The sequence below is a fragment of the Misgurnus anguillicaudatus genome, chromosome 5 (assembly GCF_027580225.2).
Source record: "Misgurnus anguillicaudatus chromosome 5, ASM2758022v2, whole genome shotgun sequence".
Classification (NCBI taxonomy): Eukaryota; Metazoa; Chordata; class Actinopteri; order Cypriniformes; family Cobitidae; genus Misgurnus; species Misgurnus anguillicaudatus.
This window is the reverse complement of record NC_073341.2, coordinates 28,820,016-28,835,520: the sequence shown is the minus strand read 5'-3', so window position 1 is coordinate 28,835,520 and position 15,505 is coordinate 28,820,016. Positions and strand designations below refer to the sequence as shown.

General features: G+C 38.1%; 1 protein-coding gene across 7 annotated transcripts in view; it reads left to right on the top strand.

The window, feature by feature from the left end:
* nfic (nuclear factor I/C) overlaps positions 1-15,505 on the top strand; it is a 173,083-nt gene that overhangs the window by 127,984 nt on the left and 29,594 nt on the right. For all 7 annotated transcript variants that reach the window (XR_012369698.1, XM_055168093.2, XM_055168099.2 and 4 more), the window contains 3 exons: positions 1,185-1,309; positions 4,153-4,263; positions 6,637-6,821. Coding sequence is in view for 6 of the 7 variants with exons in the window: in XM_055168093.2 (XP_055024068.1) it covers positions 1,185-1,309; positions 4,153-4,263; positions 6,637-6,821 (421 nt within the window). In the remaining variant the exon portion in view is untranslated. The remainder of the gene's footprint in view (positions 1-1,184; positions 1,310-4,152; positions 4,264-6,636; positions 6,822-15,505) is intronic.

Here is a 15,505-nt window from a genome sequence, read left to right as displayed (position 1 = left end):
AAAACCAACCAATACCAGGAACATTGGGTCACATTTATAAGTGTAGAAAAGTTTAGCTTGTCATTAAAAAGTAACACATTCAACTCAACCAACCCAAAGTATATCTAAAAGAAAAAGAAACACAAATCAGCTCTGAAAACAATGAACGTGATGAAAAGACTAAATGTGCTGTGACGGTCGACAGCTGTTTAATCTAACACAGGGATGCGACAGTTATTTAAAACATATTTAAGCAGATCTTTTACTGTGAACTGATATCATGTGCATTATTTACAGCTACTTTGGTATTTGATGCTGGTGTGATTTCATAAGCAACAGCTGTAATCATTTAAACCGAGAATTGAAAGTATTTGTCATAAATAGATCACACGCTGTGTGTTTTAATTCGGTAACAATGCCCTCATAAAGGTAAAAATGCCTCTTAAAATCAATTCCAGAAGACTACCAAAAAAACTACCTCAAGACTAGAAGAAACAGTGGCCATGTTCTAGATGTAGTTTAGTCTCCAGCTGTTGTTTTTGTGTTTGGTGGTCCCCCATGTTGCTGTGATTGGCACAGCCTGCAGCAGTTGCTGATTGGTCCAAACCAAGATCGGTTTGGCCCGCTTATCAGAACCAGACCTAAAACCACCGAACGAAATTTTGAGATTGTAGCGGGGTAGATGTGTCTTTAAAGGTTGAGTGTCTTACTATGAAAAACCTTGGCTGTAGCTGGTGCTGTGTTGGATGCATTAGACAGAGGGAGCCAGAGGTCTGTTGACACCACCAGTTTGCTTATTTGACATTCAAATTTGTCATGGATCCATCGAGGCAAAAGAAAACACCTCAGGCGAGCACAAAGTTGAATAAAAACATCGCAAAATTACATGTGCACCTGAGAATAATGAGCAAGGAATATAGCACTTCACTCAGGCCTGCTGCTCATCCGAGGGCAGTTTATTTGATTTATTAGCATTATGTGGCCAGCCAAAGCTCTTATTTTCCATTAAACGCACTGGAAAGCTAAAACGAATGGTGAATGTTGGCAACCTGCTTGCTATAGCCGTGTGCCTGGGAAAAGCCAGGCTGAGAGGTATCCGTAATACACATCCAGACGATTTAGATGTGTTTGTATATAAATGAAAAATAATGCTGAATGACTAAGCAGAGCTTTATGTTCATGATTGATTTTTGTTCCTCACACAGAAGTAAGAGACACAAATCGGGATCCATGGAGGACGATATAGACACCAGCCCAGGAGGCGAGTACTACACCTCGCCCAACTCCCCCGCCAGCAGTTCACGTAACTGGCAAGAGGAGATCGAAGGAGGTTAGCTTGTGTTTAATTAAAGTATGTGATTTAATATAGAAATGTGTCAAGTGAGAATGTGAAATTCAGGCTGAAGTCTAGTAATCTAATTATGAGACTAGGAGAATCACTCACTGATTTCACATTGATTTTAATCTTTGACATGATCTTACTCAGACAACATTAAATATATTAAGGTTATATTTGCACACAATGTTTTTACGTTACGTAGGATGATTTAATGTAAAAAAGTAAAGGACTTTAGCTACGTATTTTTACAGGTAGGGTACTGACCTTATACATGCGAAGCATCAGATCAGGTTTTAAGCTACAGTAGAGGAAGTCCAACAGGCTTAGGTCGGGATTTGAATTTCCGTAACATAGTGCCAAATTCTTCATTAATTCATGAACTCTCATTTTTGTATAAGTCTGCAGAAAGCACTTCTTCTGTCTGCGCTGCACTTTAGAGCACCATTGTAGCCTAGTATGGCTTTAAATCTTACTGTATATGCAAAATGTATTGTCTTTGTATTAAAAAGTGGCATGCCATTACAGTAAACATGTCGAATGAGTGGTGCAATGTGTAAATTGCTGTTGTATCGTGATTAAAATAGGTAAGATGCTTTTGACTTTATGAATAGCTAAGGGGGTTTGACAGCCATCAACACACTATAAAGGTACTTAAAAACCATTTGGACAGCTTTTTATAATGCTGAAGCAGCCAAAGTGCAGATGAAGTAGGACAGGTAGTAGATATACAGAAACCGTACTAATTCACAGTATATGGGTAAAGTTTCAATGAGCAATCTGTGTAGCGGGAGTTTAGTTGTGAAGAGCATAAAAGGATATGGAGAGCAGTGAGTTCTAGTTCGAGAGCTCATGTGTCCTTGTGCAGTTCTGCTGGTTTGTGTTAAAATAAACTGGATTTAAATTGACTGTATATATACGCACGTAAATGTTAAAGAGAAAATAATGTCATTATTGACTCAATCTCATCTCGTTCCAAACTCGTAAGACCTCCGTTCATGTTCGGAACACAGTTTAAGATGTTTTATATTTAGTCCGAGAGCTTGTTGACCCTTCATTGAAAATCTATGTACGGTATACTGTCCATGTCCAGAAAGGTAATAAAAACATCATCAAAGTAGTTAGTGTGACATCAGTGGGTCAGTTAGAATGTTTTAAAGCATCAAAAATACAATTTGGTCCAAAAATAAAAAATACAACATTATTCAGCATTGTCTTCTCTTCTGCTTCTGTTGTGAAGCGCATGCATGAGACTAAAGTCACGTGACTGCAGTGACGCGGATGACGTGTTATCCTCAGACATGTTTGCAATATTTTTTTTCAAACTTACAGTGAGCGTCTCCCTCAGACTGTAAACGAAGCCCTGGCGCACAAAAAAAACAGCTGGGGCGCACCAGATAACACGTCAGTCGCGTCATAAGAAAAGACAATGCTGAATAAAGTCGTAATTTTTGTTATTTTTGGACCAAAATGTATTTTGGATGCTTCAACACATTCTAACTGACCCACTGATGTCACATGGACTACTTTGATGAGTTTGTTATTACCTTTCTGGTCATGGACAGTATACCTTACATAGATTTTCAATGAAGGGCCAACAAGCCCTCAGACTAAACATAAAACATCTTAAACTTTGTTCTGAAGATGAACGTAGGGATTACGATTTTGAAACGACATGAGGGTGAGTCATTAATGACATTATTTTCATTTTTGGGTGAACTATTGCTTTAATGCAACGTTAAAAAGCTTAAAGGTATGCAGTCGGCCTAAATCCCGTAAGAGTTAAAAGATGAGAAAGTTGCTGAATTAGTATTTCAGTCCTAGCGTATCATCTGACTGCTGTCACACCCTTGAATATCCATTAAACCCTCCAGGCAAAACTGTTGCTAAAGATCTCAGGAGATCTGCTTCACCCCTCCTCACTGATCTATAACCGGCAGGCATCTGAACTCCATCACTCTATATGAAACGCCAGAACTGATTTCAGATCAGAATTTTCGATAGTAAATCCCATTACCATATGCACAGCAGAACCCCCTGCGGGGAACCGGTTCTGCCCACCTCACTTCCTGTCTAGACGATCCTAATGAGTTTCTCTTTAACATTCCCCTTCTGATTACTTTTTACCGGCACCTTCGCAGGTACATATGATTTAAGATCTGGTGAGCGTTTGGTTATAGAGGCAAGCCAAACAGGACGTCCTCTCCCCAAAACCATAGACCAATGGAATAAGTATGTCATTTTAAACAGAGCCTGCATGCGAGAGGAACCGTATCCATTCATAATTTGTGTCCTTAAATGACAGCGCGTCAACCGCGAGCAGTATGAAAACATCGAATGAAAGATGACCGCATATTCTTCCTTTGAAAACAGAGTAATTACTGGAAACCTAAGACATATATGATTCACTTGTCAGGAAAAAAAATCCCATATAGGGAAGCTACTAAATGCAGCGGTATTATAGAGTACTCTTGAAAATCCATATGGAGGCTATATCATCAGATTGACCTTAAATAACCGACGCGGGTCAACGACTATAAACATACTTTCCCATAATCCCGCAGGTCTGGCTGCAACAAGAGAAGAGAGTCCACTGCACTCTCTGCAATGCACTGCAGCAATGAAAAACCACCAGTTTGCTCATAACACTGCGCCATCTGGTGGTCAGATGTAGTAACTGCAGGCAGAGGCAATGCATACAGTCAATAATCAGCTGACTAAGCTTTCCTTTAGATTCAGAAAAGTTTGTCCTTGTGTAGAACAATGGTGCTGAATTTGCAGAATATTAGCTCTTTTCCTCTCTGTACAGCTGCCTACTTTTTTCCTTTATCTTTCAGGAATGTCCCCCACTGTTAAGAAGACAGAGATGGATAGTCCATCCCCTCAGGAGAGCTCTCCACGCCTTGGCTTTACACAGCATCACAGACCTGTCATCGCAGTGCACAGCGGTAAGGAGACTAAACACACGTGTCTTGTTATCATGGGCATAAACACACACACACACACACACACACACACACACACACACGGCAATGTTTTATAGGTAGTAAAGTACCGATGAGAATCACAAATATATTGTACATCATTGTGTTCTTGTGGTCTATGGACTGTCCGTCTATCCAGGCGGTTTCCTGCAGCTGGAGGTGCTGGGATAGACTTCAGCCACCTAGACCCTGCAAAGTACAATCTGTTTGGATAAAGATTTTAGTTTTTATAGTTATCAGAACTAAACTTCAAATTTGTGTTTCACTAAAAATAACCGCTTACTAGTTTGGAGCCAGGTGTGGCTAATTTAATGATAAATTATGGTATAATTTATTAGGCTGAAAATAGTCAGGCAGACTGTGCTTCCGTCCCTGTTAGGTCATTGCTTTTGGGAGACTGAGGAGTGATATGTCGTCTTGCCGAGACGCACAGCTGGCCGAGTTCTGTTTAAACTATTAGCCTGACTGTTCAGATGAATCTGTGGAGCATGACACCCATATGGTGCCAGCACAGAAGCATCACGCTGATACTACATTACCTCTGCTGAGCATTGCGTAATGTGTTACAACCAGTGCTGAAAATGGAGGGACGGAGTCCGGGGAGTGAATTTTGAGGGGAAACGAAGTTCCACGTCAGAATGGAATTTTTGAAATGGTGGGATTGAAAAGGAATTATATTGAAACAACTTTATTTAACTCCTGTTAGCATTGCATTGTGACCGATTCTTTCAAACATGGTAAAAAGCGTCACATTTCTGGCTGACGTCAGAGGTATTCAGGCCAATCACAACGTACTGTACAGATTAGCTGGCCAATCAGGGACGCTTTTCAGATCCATGCATTTTAGGATAAGAGTGAAATCTGAAGCTACAAAAATGTACGGTATGTGGAAAATAATGTGCATAAACCACGCAAAGACATTATATTATACCAAGTAAACAAAATAGCATTGTTTTTTAGCAATGAAGTAGGTGCGCTTTTTAAAGCTCACACAATACGCGCTGTTTCTGCATTTCTGATGTTAATCTGGAGTACCTATAGTAGTATTACATCCTTTATATCTCCGAAGAGTCTTTAGTTTAATCAGATTTATAAAAGAAAGATTAGCTTTACCGAATCTTTCTGATAACGTACCAAAAATGACGAAGGAGGAGTTACTACCGCAGGAGGAGGGAGTACGAGTCATGCAACACTATACAACACTGTTTAACTTATGATTCACTACATGTTCCTGTCATTTATATAATATGCACGTGCCTATTTCCAACATAACACAAGTTCTTACTTACCGCATGCAACTCATGACCCCGTTGGGACTTTTCAATGAAATCCAGCGCATCGAACACACACGCAAAACTCTGCTGCTACCCCGGATAATAAACTATATCCATTGTTTTCATAAGGCTGGCTTTTTTCTCCTTACATCCAAAAACACACTTCTTCTTTCGTGCCATTGTTGAGTTATGAAATTACACAAAGCTGTTGTGTGAAGTGATGTTTGTAAGTTCTAGTGTCTCCCGCTGATTGACGGGTGGGCGGGGTTTTCCGGGGGAAGTGCCCATATAAAGAAGTGATACGTATAGAAACCCCTGAAACATCAGCTGGACCCGTAATCGAAAAAGTGCATTTGGCACAGAAATACTCTGTAACACGCCCAACTGCTTTTTTGACACTTTGCCTACGTTTAGCATGAGGAAACAACTCTATAACTGTGTTAATAAGTCAGAATGCATGAAATACCATTGAACCACCCCTTTAAAATTGACTCCCCATTATGAGTTTTTTTTTATTGCAACTATTATTTTATAATGCATCATCAAGTTTGTCACTGTATGACTGATGTATCAGTTTCTTTCCAGATTAAACTAAATATCCAAATTTTCACACTTTACATAATGTTTCTTTAATCTCTACATTTTTTTTATTGTTAAAAGTGTGACTTAAAAATTCAAGAAAACATAATTTGGAGGAAACAAAAAATATATTGTTATGTTATATACTTTAAAAATCTTTAAAACTGATTTTTGTTCAGTTTGACTGGAGTGTGACAGGGAACAAACCTCTTTAGTTAAGATGTTGGTTATATGGTGCATTAGTAAATGGTTGTACAGTACATTGATGTGTTCATTTACTTTATATACTCTGTGATCATCAAGTTAAAGGTACAAAGCCAAATGTTGTTTATTTTGAACCATCAATCGACAATTCTTTAAAAAAATAAAATGGCTTTAATGTAGTCATAACCATCACTTTGGAGCTGTGATGTAAAGCAAGATTTTCACTGTACAGTAATTCCTTCAATAATTGTGTGAATGTAAAATGCTTTGTCTCCCTCAGGTCTCTCCAGAAGTCCACATCCCTCCTCATCTCTTCACTTTCCTGGCGGCCCCATCCTCCCCCAGACTGCCTCTACCTACTTCCCCCACACGACCATCCGGTACCCCCCTCACCTCAGCTCTCAAGACCCGTTGAAGGACCTGGTCTCTCTTGCCTGTGACCCGTCCAATCAACAGCCCAGCCCGGTAAGATCCACACTCTAACTTTCAAAACGTCTCCCAAGTTATCAAATCATCAGTTTAGCCAACCAGCAGCCTAGTTCTGGGACCCTGTGGGACACGAGCCATACACAGCTCTGAGCCTGCCGTGTTCATTCATAATCATTAGATATAATTTTTTGTAATCTGAGAAAAGCTTACATTTACATTTATGTATTTGGCAAACGCTTTTATGTATTATTTTTAGCAATTATACATTGACCTTTTCACTGGTAACGCAATGCGCTACCAATTTAGCTACAGGAACATCTATCACATAATGTATTATGTAAACATTCCTTAACTTTCAGAACCTAAAACTATGGAAAGAAATCAGACTCAATATTATTAACAAATACATGCACAGTTATCTGTGAACTGGATGCATGTTACAAATGTATTTTACTATCCACGAACAAATGTCTTTGGATTTGGATGTGTGAAATTCAGAATTTGAATGAGAGTGTGTCGATTTGTGCAGATTTGCAGATACACATGTTTTGTTGTGTATTCAAATATCATAATTCGCGCGTGCAAAAAGGGAGATGTGCGTTTGTGGATCGGGTGGCACGCGTGCATTGGTCCCGTTCTGTTCATTTGTGTGTTGGGACTTTCATTTCGCTGTTTAAAGCATTTTATGAGCCAAATACAAACAACTATCAATGAATGAACTAAAATATGTCTTTGATTTTGTGTCTGCGAATTTTAATATTTACGTGAATGTGCATCGATTTGTACAAACAGAGACATATTTGTGAATTCAGTTGCCATATTTCGTATCATTATTTCACAATTTGTGCACGCAAAAAAGAGGATGCGCATTTGTGGATCAGGCGACGCGCGTGCATTAATCCTGTTCTGTTCATACGAGTTTTGAGACTTAAGTTGCGTGGTTTGCATTGAAAGATCCACGAGCACAGATGTGCTATGAAAACAGTCACCACTAGGTGTCAGTCTAACAGGGTTTCACACATGGCGGTGAATTCTGTTTTCTGTGTTTCCCTTTAGTCTGGTGTTTTTATAGCATTACGTTTATTATCTATATATATTAAATGTTTTAATGGCTTGGCTACTGAGATGTGTTTGTGTGCATGTATGTAATGTATCTTTATTGTCCTTTAATGGTAAGTCAATTATTTTTACAATTTAAAACATTTTAAAAAGTAATACTTTCATGTATTAAACTATACCATTTATTAAAATATTTCATAATTTACCTATTTTCTATTATTTCTTTTTACCTTATATATATAGCCTACGAGTTTGTTCTACGATTATTTTGTTACATGCATACAAATTAATATGCCCCAGCCTGTTTATATATAAATAACACTTCACATCATGGGTTTGTGCTATATTTATGTATTTATTAAGAATGTCCACATAATAATTATTAAAACAATTTTATTAAAACAGGTTATAAAAATACCACAATAGAAAACTGGGGAAAGTATGAAATATTTAATAAACTGTATTATAGAATACATTAAATTATTGGGTTTTTTTTAGTATAAACCATTCAAATCTTTAGTCTTTATAAATATATAAAAACATACCGTGATAAAAACGCTACACTAAAGGGAAGGGAACAGACTTTGACAGAACACCTGAAATCAGTTGCTTTGGACCTACTAATTAACGCAATCCTGTATTACCGCACTGACAAGCCAACCGCATGAATGCAACCACGGCGCTTTTTACATTGAATTAATGAAACTAGCTATGACCTTCTTGTTTTTCACATCATACATGTATAATGAAGGCCAAATAAATTGGTAAGAGGTCATTTCGTTAAATCACAGGCTACAGCCAGGGCTGGATTGTCAATATTGGGCGAGTGCCCCAGGCAATAGGGGGTCACCAAGGTCTCCAGACTGCGGCCAAAACGTTTTTACAAGTACTCGAGCATGTGCGGGCACTACGGAATGCGCGATTGGGTTTTAACCGCTCAACTGCATGACGCGTAATCGCGTATATCGTTTTATGTCACCATGCGCTCGGTTGATTTTACCGATGGATCTACGCAGCCCTGGTAAAGTTAACACATCGCACTCAGAACCGCGCCGGTTAAACATTACAGCGATGAGAGATAAAGAGAGCCGGACAACTTTTAGCCTACATTAACACTAAAAACATTATAGACGAGAATAAAGGTCTACATCAGTGCCCAAGGAAAACTAGATAAAAGATGAGAAACGTGTAAAGGATACAAGCATGTAAACTGCTGCCCTGCCACTCATCTCATTAAAGTATGCTATCTAGATATAACTTATTGTAGCCTATATGTAGCCTATCTTATGCCTAGTTAAGGGGGTTGTATGAATCTTTGATTCATAACTTCCTATTCTGAAAGTTTCATTAATTGTGCATAATGATGACATGTGCAGCAACTGCATAGTTAAGTCTATTTAGTATTTTTCAGTAATGCAGTTATTTTGGGAAAATGTCAAAATATTGCATTGTAGGCTTATTTAAGGTGTGCCCTAAATTTTCTGCTAGCGCTCCTAAAATTTTCAGTCAGGGGCTACATTGCTCCTAATAACAAACGTTAGTCTGGAGCCCTGAATGACTAGTTTAAAATAATAAATAAATAAATAAAATATATTGGGGGGGGGCACTTCACTGTGTTAATCCGGGCCTGGCTACAGTGAATGCGTGAGAAAGTGAAACTGAGATAATAGAATGATAGCGTCGTCTGCAGATTGTCTGCAGATGCAGTATTAAAGATTAAAATAACTTTAACTGATCAACACAAATATAAAATGCCATAATACAATTGACGTTTTTTACCAGCATTTAAACCTTTATAGTTTTTTCTTTGTGTATCTGCAACATCCGCCCGTGGATGAGGAAGCTGCAGCCAATGTCGTTGGCTTTTTTCTTTATAGTGAACTGACTGAACACTTGACTCTTACCTGGGCATTTAGATATTCAAGTTTTCATTATTAATTTCTGGGTGAAACATTTTAAGCATGATGATCATCTGTCGACTCGACAGTTTCAGCACGTCCTTGCGGAGAGACTTTAACGTCTTTTTGTTCACTCCCCATGAGCTGAACGATTTTATTTTGTACTTTTTTATATATATTTTCAACATATATTCAAGAAACACACATGATATAATGTAAGTTGTTATAGATAGAATAAGCTTGTTCTGAAATGATGACAAAATCTAAATGACTGAAAATGATCTTGAAATGATCCATCTTAATTTAGCCAAAATACTGATTCATTCGTTTTCATACTTTATAGATAAACATTAATTTATCTAATCAACCTATTATCATCAAATGCGTATGAATAGCAATCAGTGTGATTATCGTGCAATACATAGCCTACGCCAAATTCAATTTTGCGTGCATATGCTAGTCCTTCCCGTTCACTTAAATGGCGCATCGTTTGGTGTCGTTGTTTTTTTGTCTGTTTTTTAAACCATTGCCGATTGGGTTTGGATATCATTTTATTTTACAAAAACTTACTCTAACCCCAAACCCAAGAGACAATGGTAAAAAACAAATGAGAAACCAATTATTAAAAAACACGAATAGATGAGCCATAAGGGAACAGGAAGGACTTGCGTAACATATTCACTCAAAATTGTAATTTTATGTAGCCTATGTATTGCACGATAATCAAACTGCGTGTTATTTGTACGCATTTCATGAGAATACTCATATATTATTGAAAATGGCCTAATTTAATCAACAGTGCTTGTGTATTGCATTCGTTTTGTACATTTACAGCGCAGTGTTCTGTATACCGATGCTCTGAAAATTTGCACTTAACAAGCCTAAACCATGTTCTTTAATTTATTTATGTATTTTTGTTTAAATGTAGCTGTAGTAGCTTGTGTTGATGATGTTTCTTCTCATAAGGGTTAAGGCATAGCACCCAACTTCTAGTGTACCTCGTTGTTCTGGATTTAAATTATATTTTTAGTAAATAAAGGCCGTAAAATTGCATACAGCGCCACGCAAAATCACCGCAAGGGAAAGTCCGACACCGCTACAAAACTAGTTCAGTGACATTATTTGTAATTTAATCAGTAATTTGATTTAGGAGCTTAATAAAAAAACGTTACCGTGTGTGTAATGTACTGTCACTCAGATCAGGATCCTTACTGCCTTTCCTGATCTGGGTGACAGTACATTACATTTTTATTAGATTATACTAATCCAATAAACAGTCGGGATATATAAATCCAAGTAAAGATAGGCAAAGAAACGCTCAGCAACGTATGGCAAAGCAAGACTTCGCACCGAACAGGTTTGGTGAGATCTAAATGAAGATCTAAATGAAATAAATAAAGTCCACCAAATGAAGAACAGGCGATGCGCGCAATCAGTCTCAGGTACGGGCCGATGGGAAATTTAGTAAATGTTAATATTCGGGCGAGTAATCCCTCTGACGACCCAAAGACGAAGCCTGAGGAGCGCTTTTAACAACAGGCAACAGACTTTTTACAATTTATATCATACTAATTATGTACGTTTATAAATCATGTTTTCGTTCATAATTTATGAACCGATCAGCAGTTCAGCACTTCAAAGTGTGTATAAGTAGGCTACTTTGTTAATACAATATTCTATAAGTGCTTAAATATAGGCTATTATTCACATAACCTTAAATAACGTATAATCTGATTTAGGATCTTAATTAAATTTAGACTAGATTATACATTGTTTGGCGTTGGGGATAACAGCATAGGTCCCAAGCAAAGCAACTGATTTCTGGTGTTCTGTCAAAGTCTGTTCCCTTCCCTTTAGTGTAGCGTTTTTATCACGGTATGTTTTTATATATTTATAAAGACTAAAGATTTGAATGGTTTATACAAAAAAAATAATAATAATTTAACGTATTATATAATACAGTTTATTAAATATTTCATACTTTCCCCAGTTTTCTATTTTGGTATTATTTATAACCTGTTTTAATAAAATTGTTTTAATAATTATTATGTGGACATTCTTAATAAATATAGCACAAACCCATGATGTGAAGTGTTATTTATATATAAACAGGCTGGGGCATATTAATTTTTATGCATGTAACACAATAATTGTAGAACAAACACGTAGGCTATATATATAAGGTAAAAAGAAATAATAGAAAATAGGAAAATTATGAAATATTTAATAAATGGTATAGTTTAATACATGAAAGTATTACTTTTTAAAATGAAGTGAATTATACTGTAAAAATAATTGACTTACCATTAAAGGACAATAAAGATACATTACATACATGCACACAAACACATCTCAGTAGCCAAGCCATTAAAACATTTAATATATATAGATAATAAACGTAATGCTATAAAAACACCAGACTAAAGGGAAACACAGAAAACAGAATTCACCGCCATGTGTGAAACTCCGTTAGACTGACACCTAGTGGTGACTGTTTTCATAGCACATCTGTGCTCGTGGATCTTTCAATGCAAACCACGCAACTTAAGTCTCAAAACTCGTATGAACAGAACAGGATTAATGCACGCGCGTCGCCTGATCCACAAATGCGCATCCTCTTTTTTGCGTGCACAAATTGTGAAATAATGATACGAAATATGCCAACTGAATTCACAAATATGTCTCTGTTTGTACAAATCGATGCACATTCACGTAAATATTAAAATTCGCAGACACAAAATCAAAGACATCTTTTTAGTTCATTCATTAATAGTTGTTTGTATTTGGCTCATAAAATGCTTTAAACAGCGAAATGAAAGTCTCAATATACAAATGAACAGAGCGGGATTAATGCACGCGTGTCATCTGATCCACAAATGCACATCTCCCTTTTTGCACGCGCAAATTATGATATTTGAATACACAATAAAACATGTGTATTTGTACATTTGTACAAATCGATACACGTTCATTCAAATTCTGAATTTCACATATTCAAATCTAAAGACATTTGTTCGTGGATAGTAAAATACATTTGTAACATGCATCCAGTTCAAAGATAACTGTGCATGTATTTGTTAATAATATTGAGTCTGATTTCTTTCCATATAAAACGTTCTCCTTAAAAAGAGCATTTATAAAAACGAAACTGCAAAAACACATATGCAATACAAAGCAACCTACAGACTAAACAACAGTGTCCACCAATCTTGTGTCCCTAACACTTACAGAAAACAGTTCCTGTGTTTCTTTAACATTTTCAAATGAATACCCCTTTGATTGAGTAGCCATAGGCCAAGCCAGATGAATTGCCAGACACTGGATGCCTTCCATTGATGATTTTTCTTTTAAAGTCTTGTACAGCTGAATATGTGAGTTATAACAGGATAGGCAGTGTTAGTCTCTCCCAGCCAGTTTTGAACATGAATGAACAATTAGCACTGAATCGATTCATTCTGACAGCGACAGAAGGACCTAACACAAAGTCTGAATAACCTATCCACAGGGGTGCCCATGTGAGACCCGAGCCATGTGCCAGTACCACGTCAAAATATAAAGAGATTGAAAGAAACAGGAAACGCAGCCAAGAGAGAGGAGACCTCTGTGTCTAAGAGTGCTGCTGATGTTGGCATAGAAACGGTGGATGAGAGGGATTGTAAATGTCTGAGGGAAAGAGTGAGAGAGAGAGAGAGAGAGAGAGAGAGAGAGAGAGAGAGATGCACTGTGGCAGCCGGGTCCCGCTGATTCTGCAGACTCATTGAAATTCCCCCTGCTGCAGTCACAAAGCACAGCCGCACCGACCCACAATGCCGCTGACTCACTCAGCATCTATTGTTGTGCAGGGCAGTGAGTGTGCAGTTTTACAGAGAGAGAACGCAACCTGCAGCCAAGCTCTCAGAGAGAAAGAGGGCATGATGGAGGGCTTTATGGATTCGTGGCTGGGGAAGAAGAAACAAGCGTTGCATAATGGGTTGTTCTGATGGAACGGTGTGCAGAACGTTACTTTGTTTTACTCGTATAACTGCTGATGGAGAGAGAAAAGATGGGAGAAGGGAGATTTTCGCCTGAACTTTGAAGTTTACTTGTGTTGAGGAGAATTTTCGTTAGCAAGATCAGGTTAAGGAAGCATCTTTGAAACATCAGAAGCAATTTTGTGCCTTTTTAAATAATGAGGGGCACATCTGGTGGGGACAGAAGAGAGGCTAATACATCAGTTATACACTCACCTAAAGGATATTAGGAACACATGTTCAATTTCTCATTAATGCAATTATCTAATGAACCAATCACATGGCAGTTGCTTCAATGCATTAAGGGGTGTGGTCCTGGTCAAGACAATCTCCTGAACTCCAAACTGAATGTCAGAATGGGAAAGAAAGGTGATTTAAGCAATTTTGAGCGTGGCATGGTTGTTGGTGCCAGACGGGCCAGTCTGAGTATTTCACAATTTGCTCAGTTACTGGGATTTTTAAGCACAACCATTTCTAGGGTTTACGAAGAATGGTGTGAAAAGGAAAAACATCCAGTATGTGGCAGTCCTGTGGGCGAAAATGCCTTGTTGATGCTAGAGGTCAGAGGAGAATGGGCCGACTGATTCAAGCTGATAGAAGAGCAACTTTGACTGAAATAACCACTCGTTACAACTGAGGTATGCAGCAAAGCATTTGTGAAGCCACAACGCGCACAACTTTAAGGCAGATGGGCTACAACAGCAGAAGACCCCACCGGGTACCACTCATCTCCACTAAAAATAGGAAAAAGAGGCTATAATTTGCACGAGCTTACCAAAATTAGACAGTTGAAGACTGGAAAAATGTTGCCTGGTCTGATGAGTCTCGATTTCTATAGAGACATTCAGATGGTAGAGTCAGAATTTGGTGTAAACAGAATGAGAATATGGATCCATCATGCCTTGTTACCACTGTGCAGGCTGGTGGTGGTGGTCTAATGGTGTGGGGGATGTTTACTTGGCACACTTTAGGCCCCTTAGTGTCAACTGGGCATCGTTTAAATGCCACGGTCTACCTAAGCATTGTTTCTGACCATGTCCATCCGTTTATGACCACCATGTACCCATCCTCTGATGGCTACTTCCAGCAGGATAATGCACCATGTCACAAAGCTCGAATCATTTCAAATTGGTTTCTTGAACATGACAGTGAGTTCAGTGTACTAAAATGGCCCCCACAGTCACAGATCTCAACCCAATAGAGCATCTTTGGGATGTGGTGGAACGGGAGCTTCGTGCCCTGGATGTGCATCCCACAAATCTCCATCAACTGCAAGATGCTATCCTATCAATATGGGCCAACATTTTTAAAGAATGATTTCAGCACCTTGTTGAATCAATGCCACGTAGAATTAAGGCAGTTCTGAAAGCGAAAGGGGGTCAAACACAGTATTAGTATGGTGTTCCTAATAATCCATTAAGTGAGTGTAGTTTTTTGTAGGCTGAATCCATATATTTACCTAGATAAGTCATTAGGAGCTGTTTCTATGGACCATTATACATAAGTCGTACACCAGATTGGAACAGTCCAAGGCGATATGCCAGGTCAGCGGTTTCCGAGGAATTGGATTACTTTAAAACTGTTGACATGGATCGTTTTTTCTGCGGGTTAAATGTGGAAGGTTTTTGTTAATTGGCTGTCAATATAACCCTAACCCTGTCAATATTAAAGTCGCCATGAAACTGAGGTATTGATTGCCTAATTTTCCCCATGGTGACGTATATCCGAGTGAAACCGGTTTCTGAAACGAAAT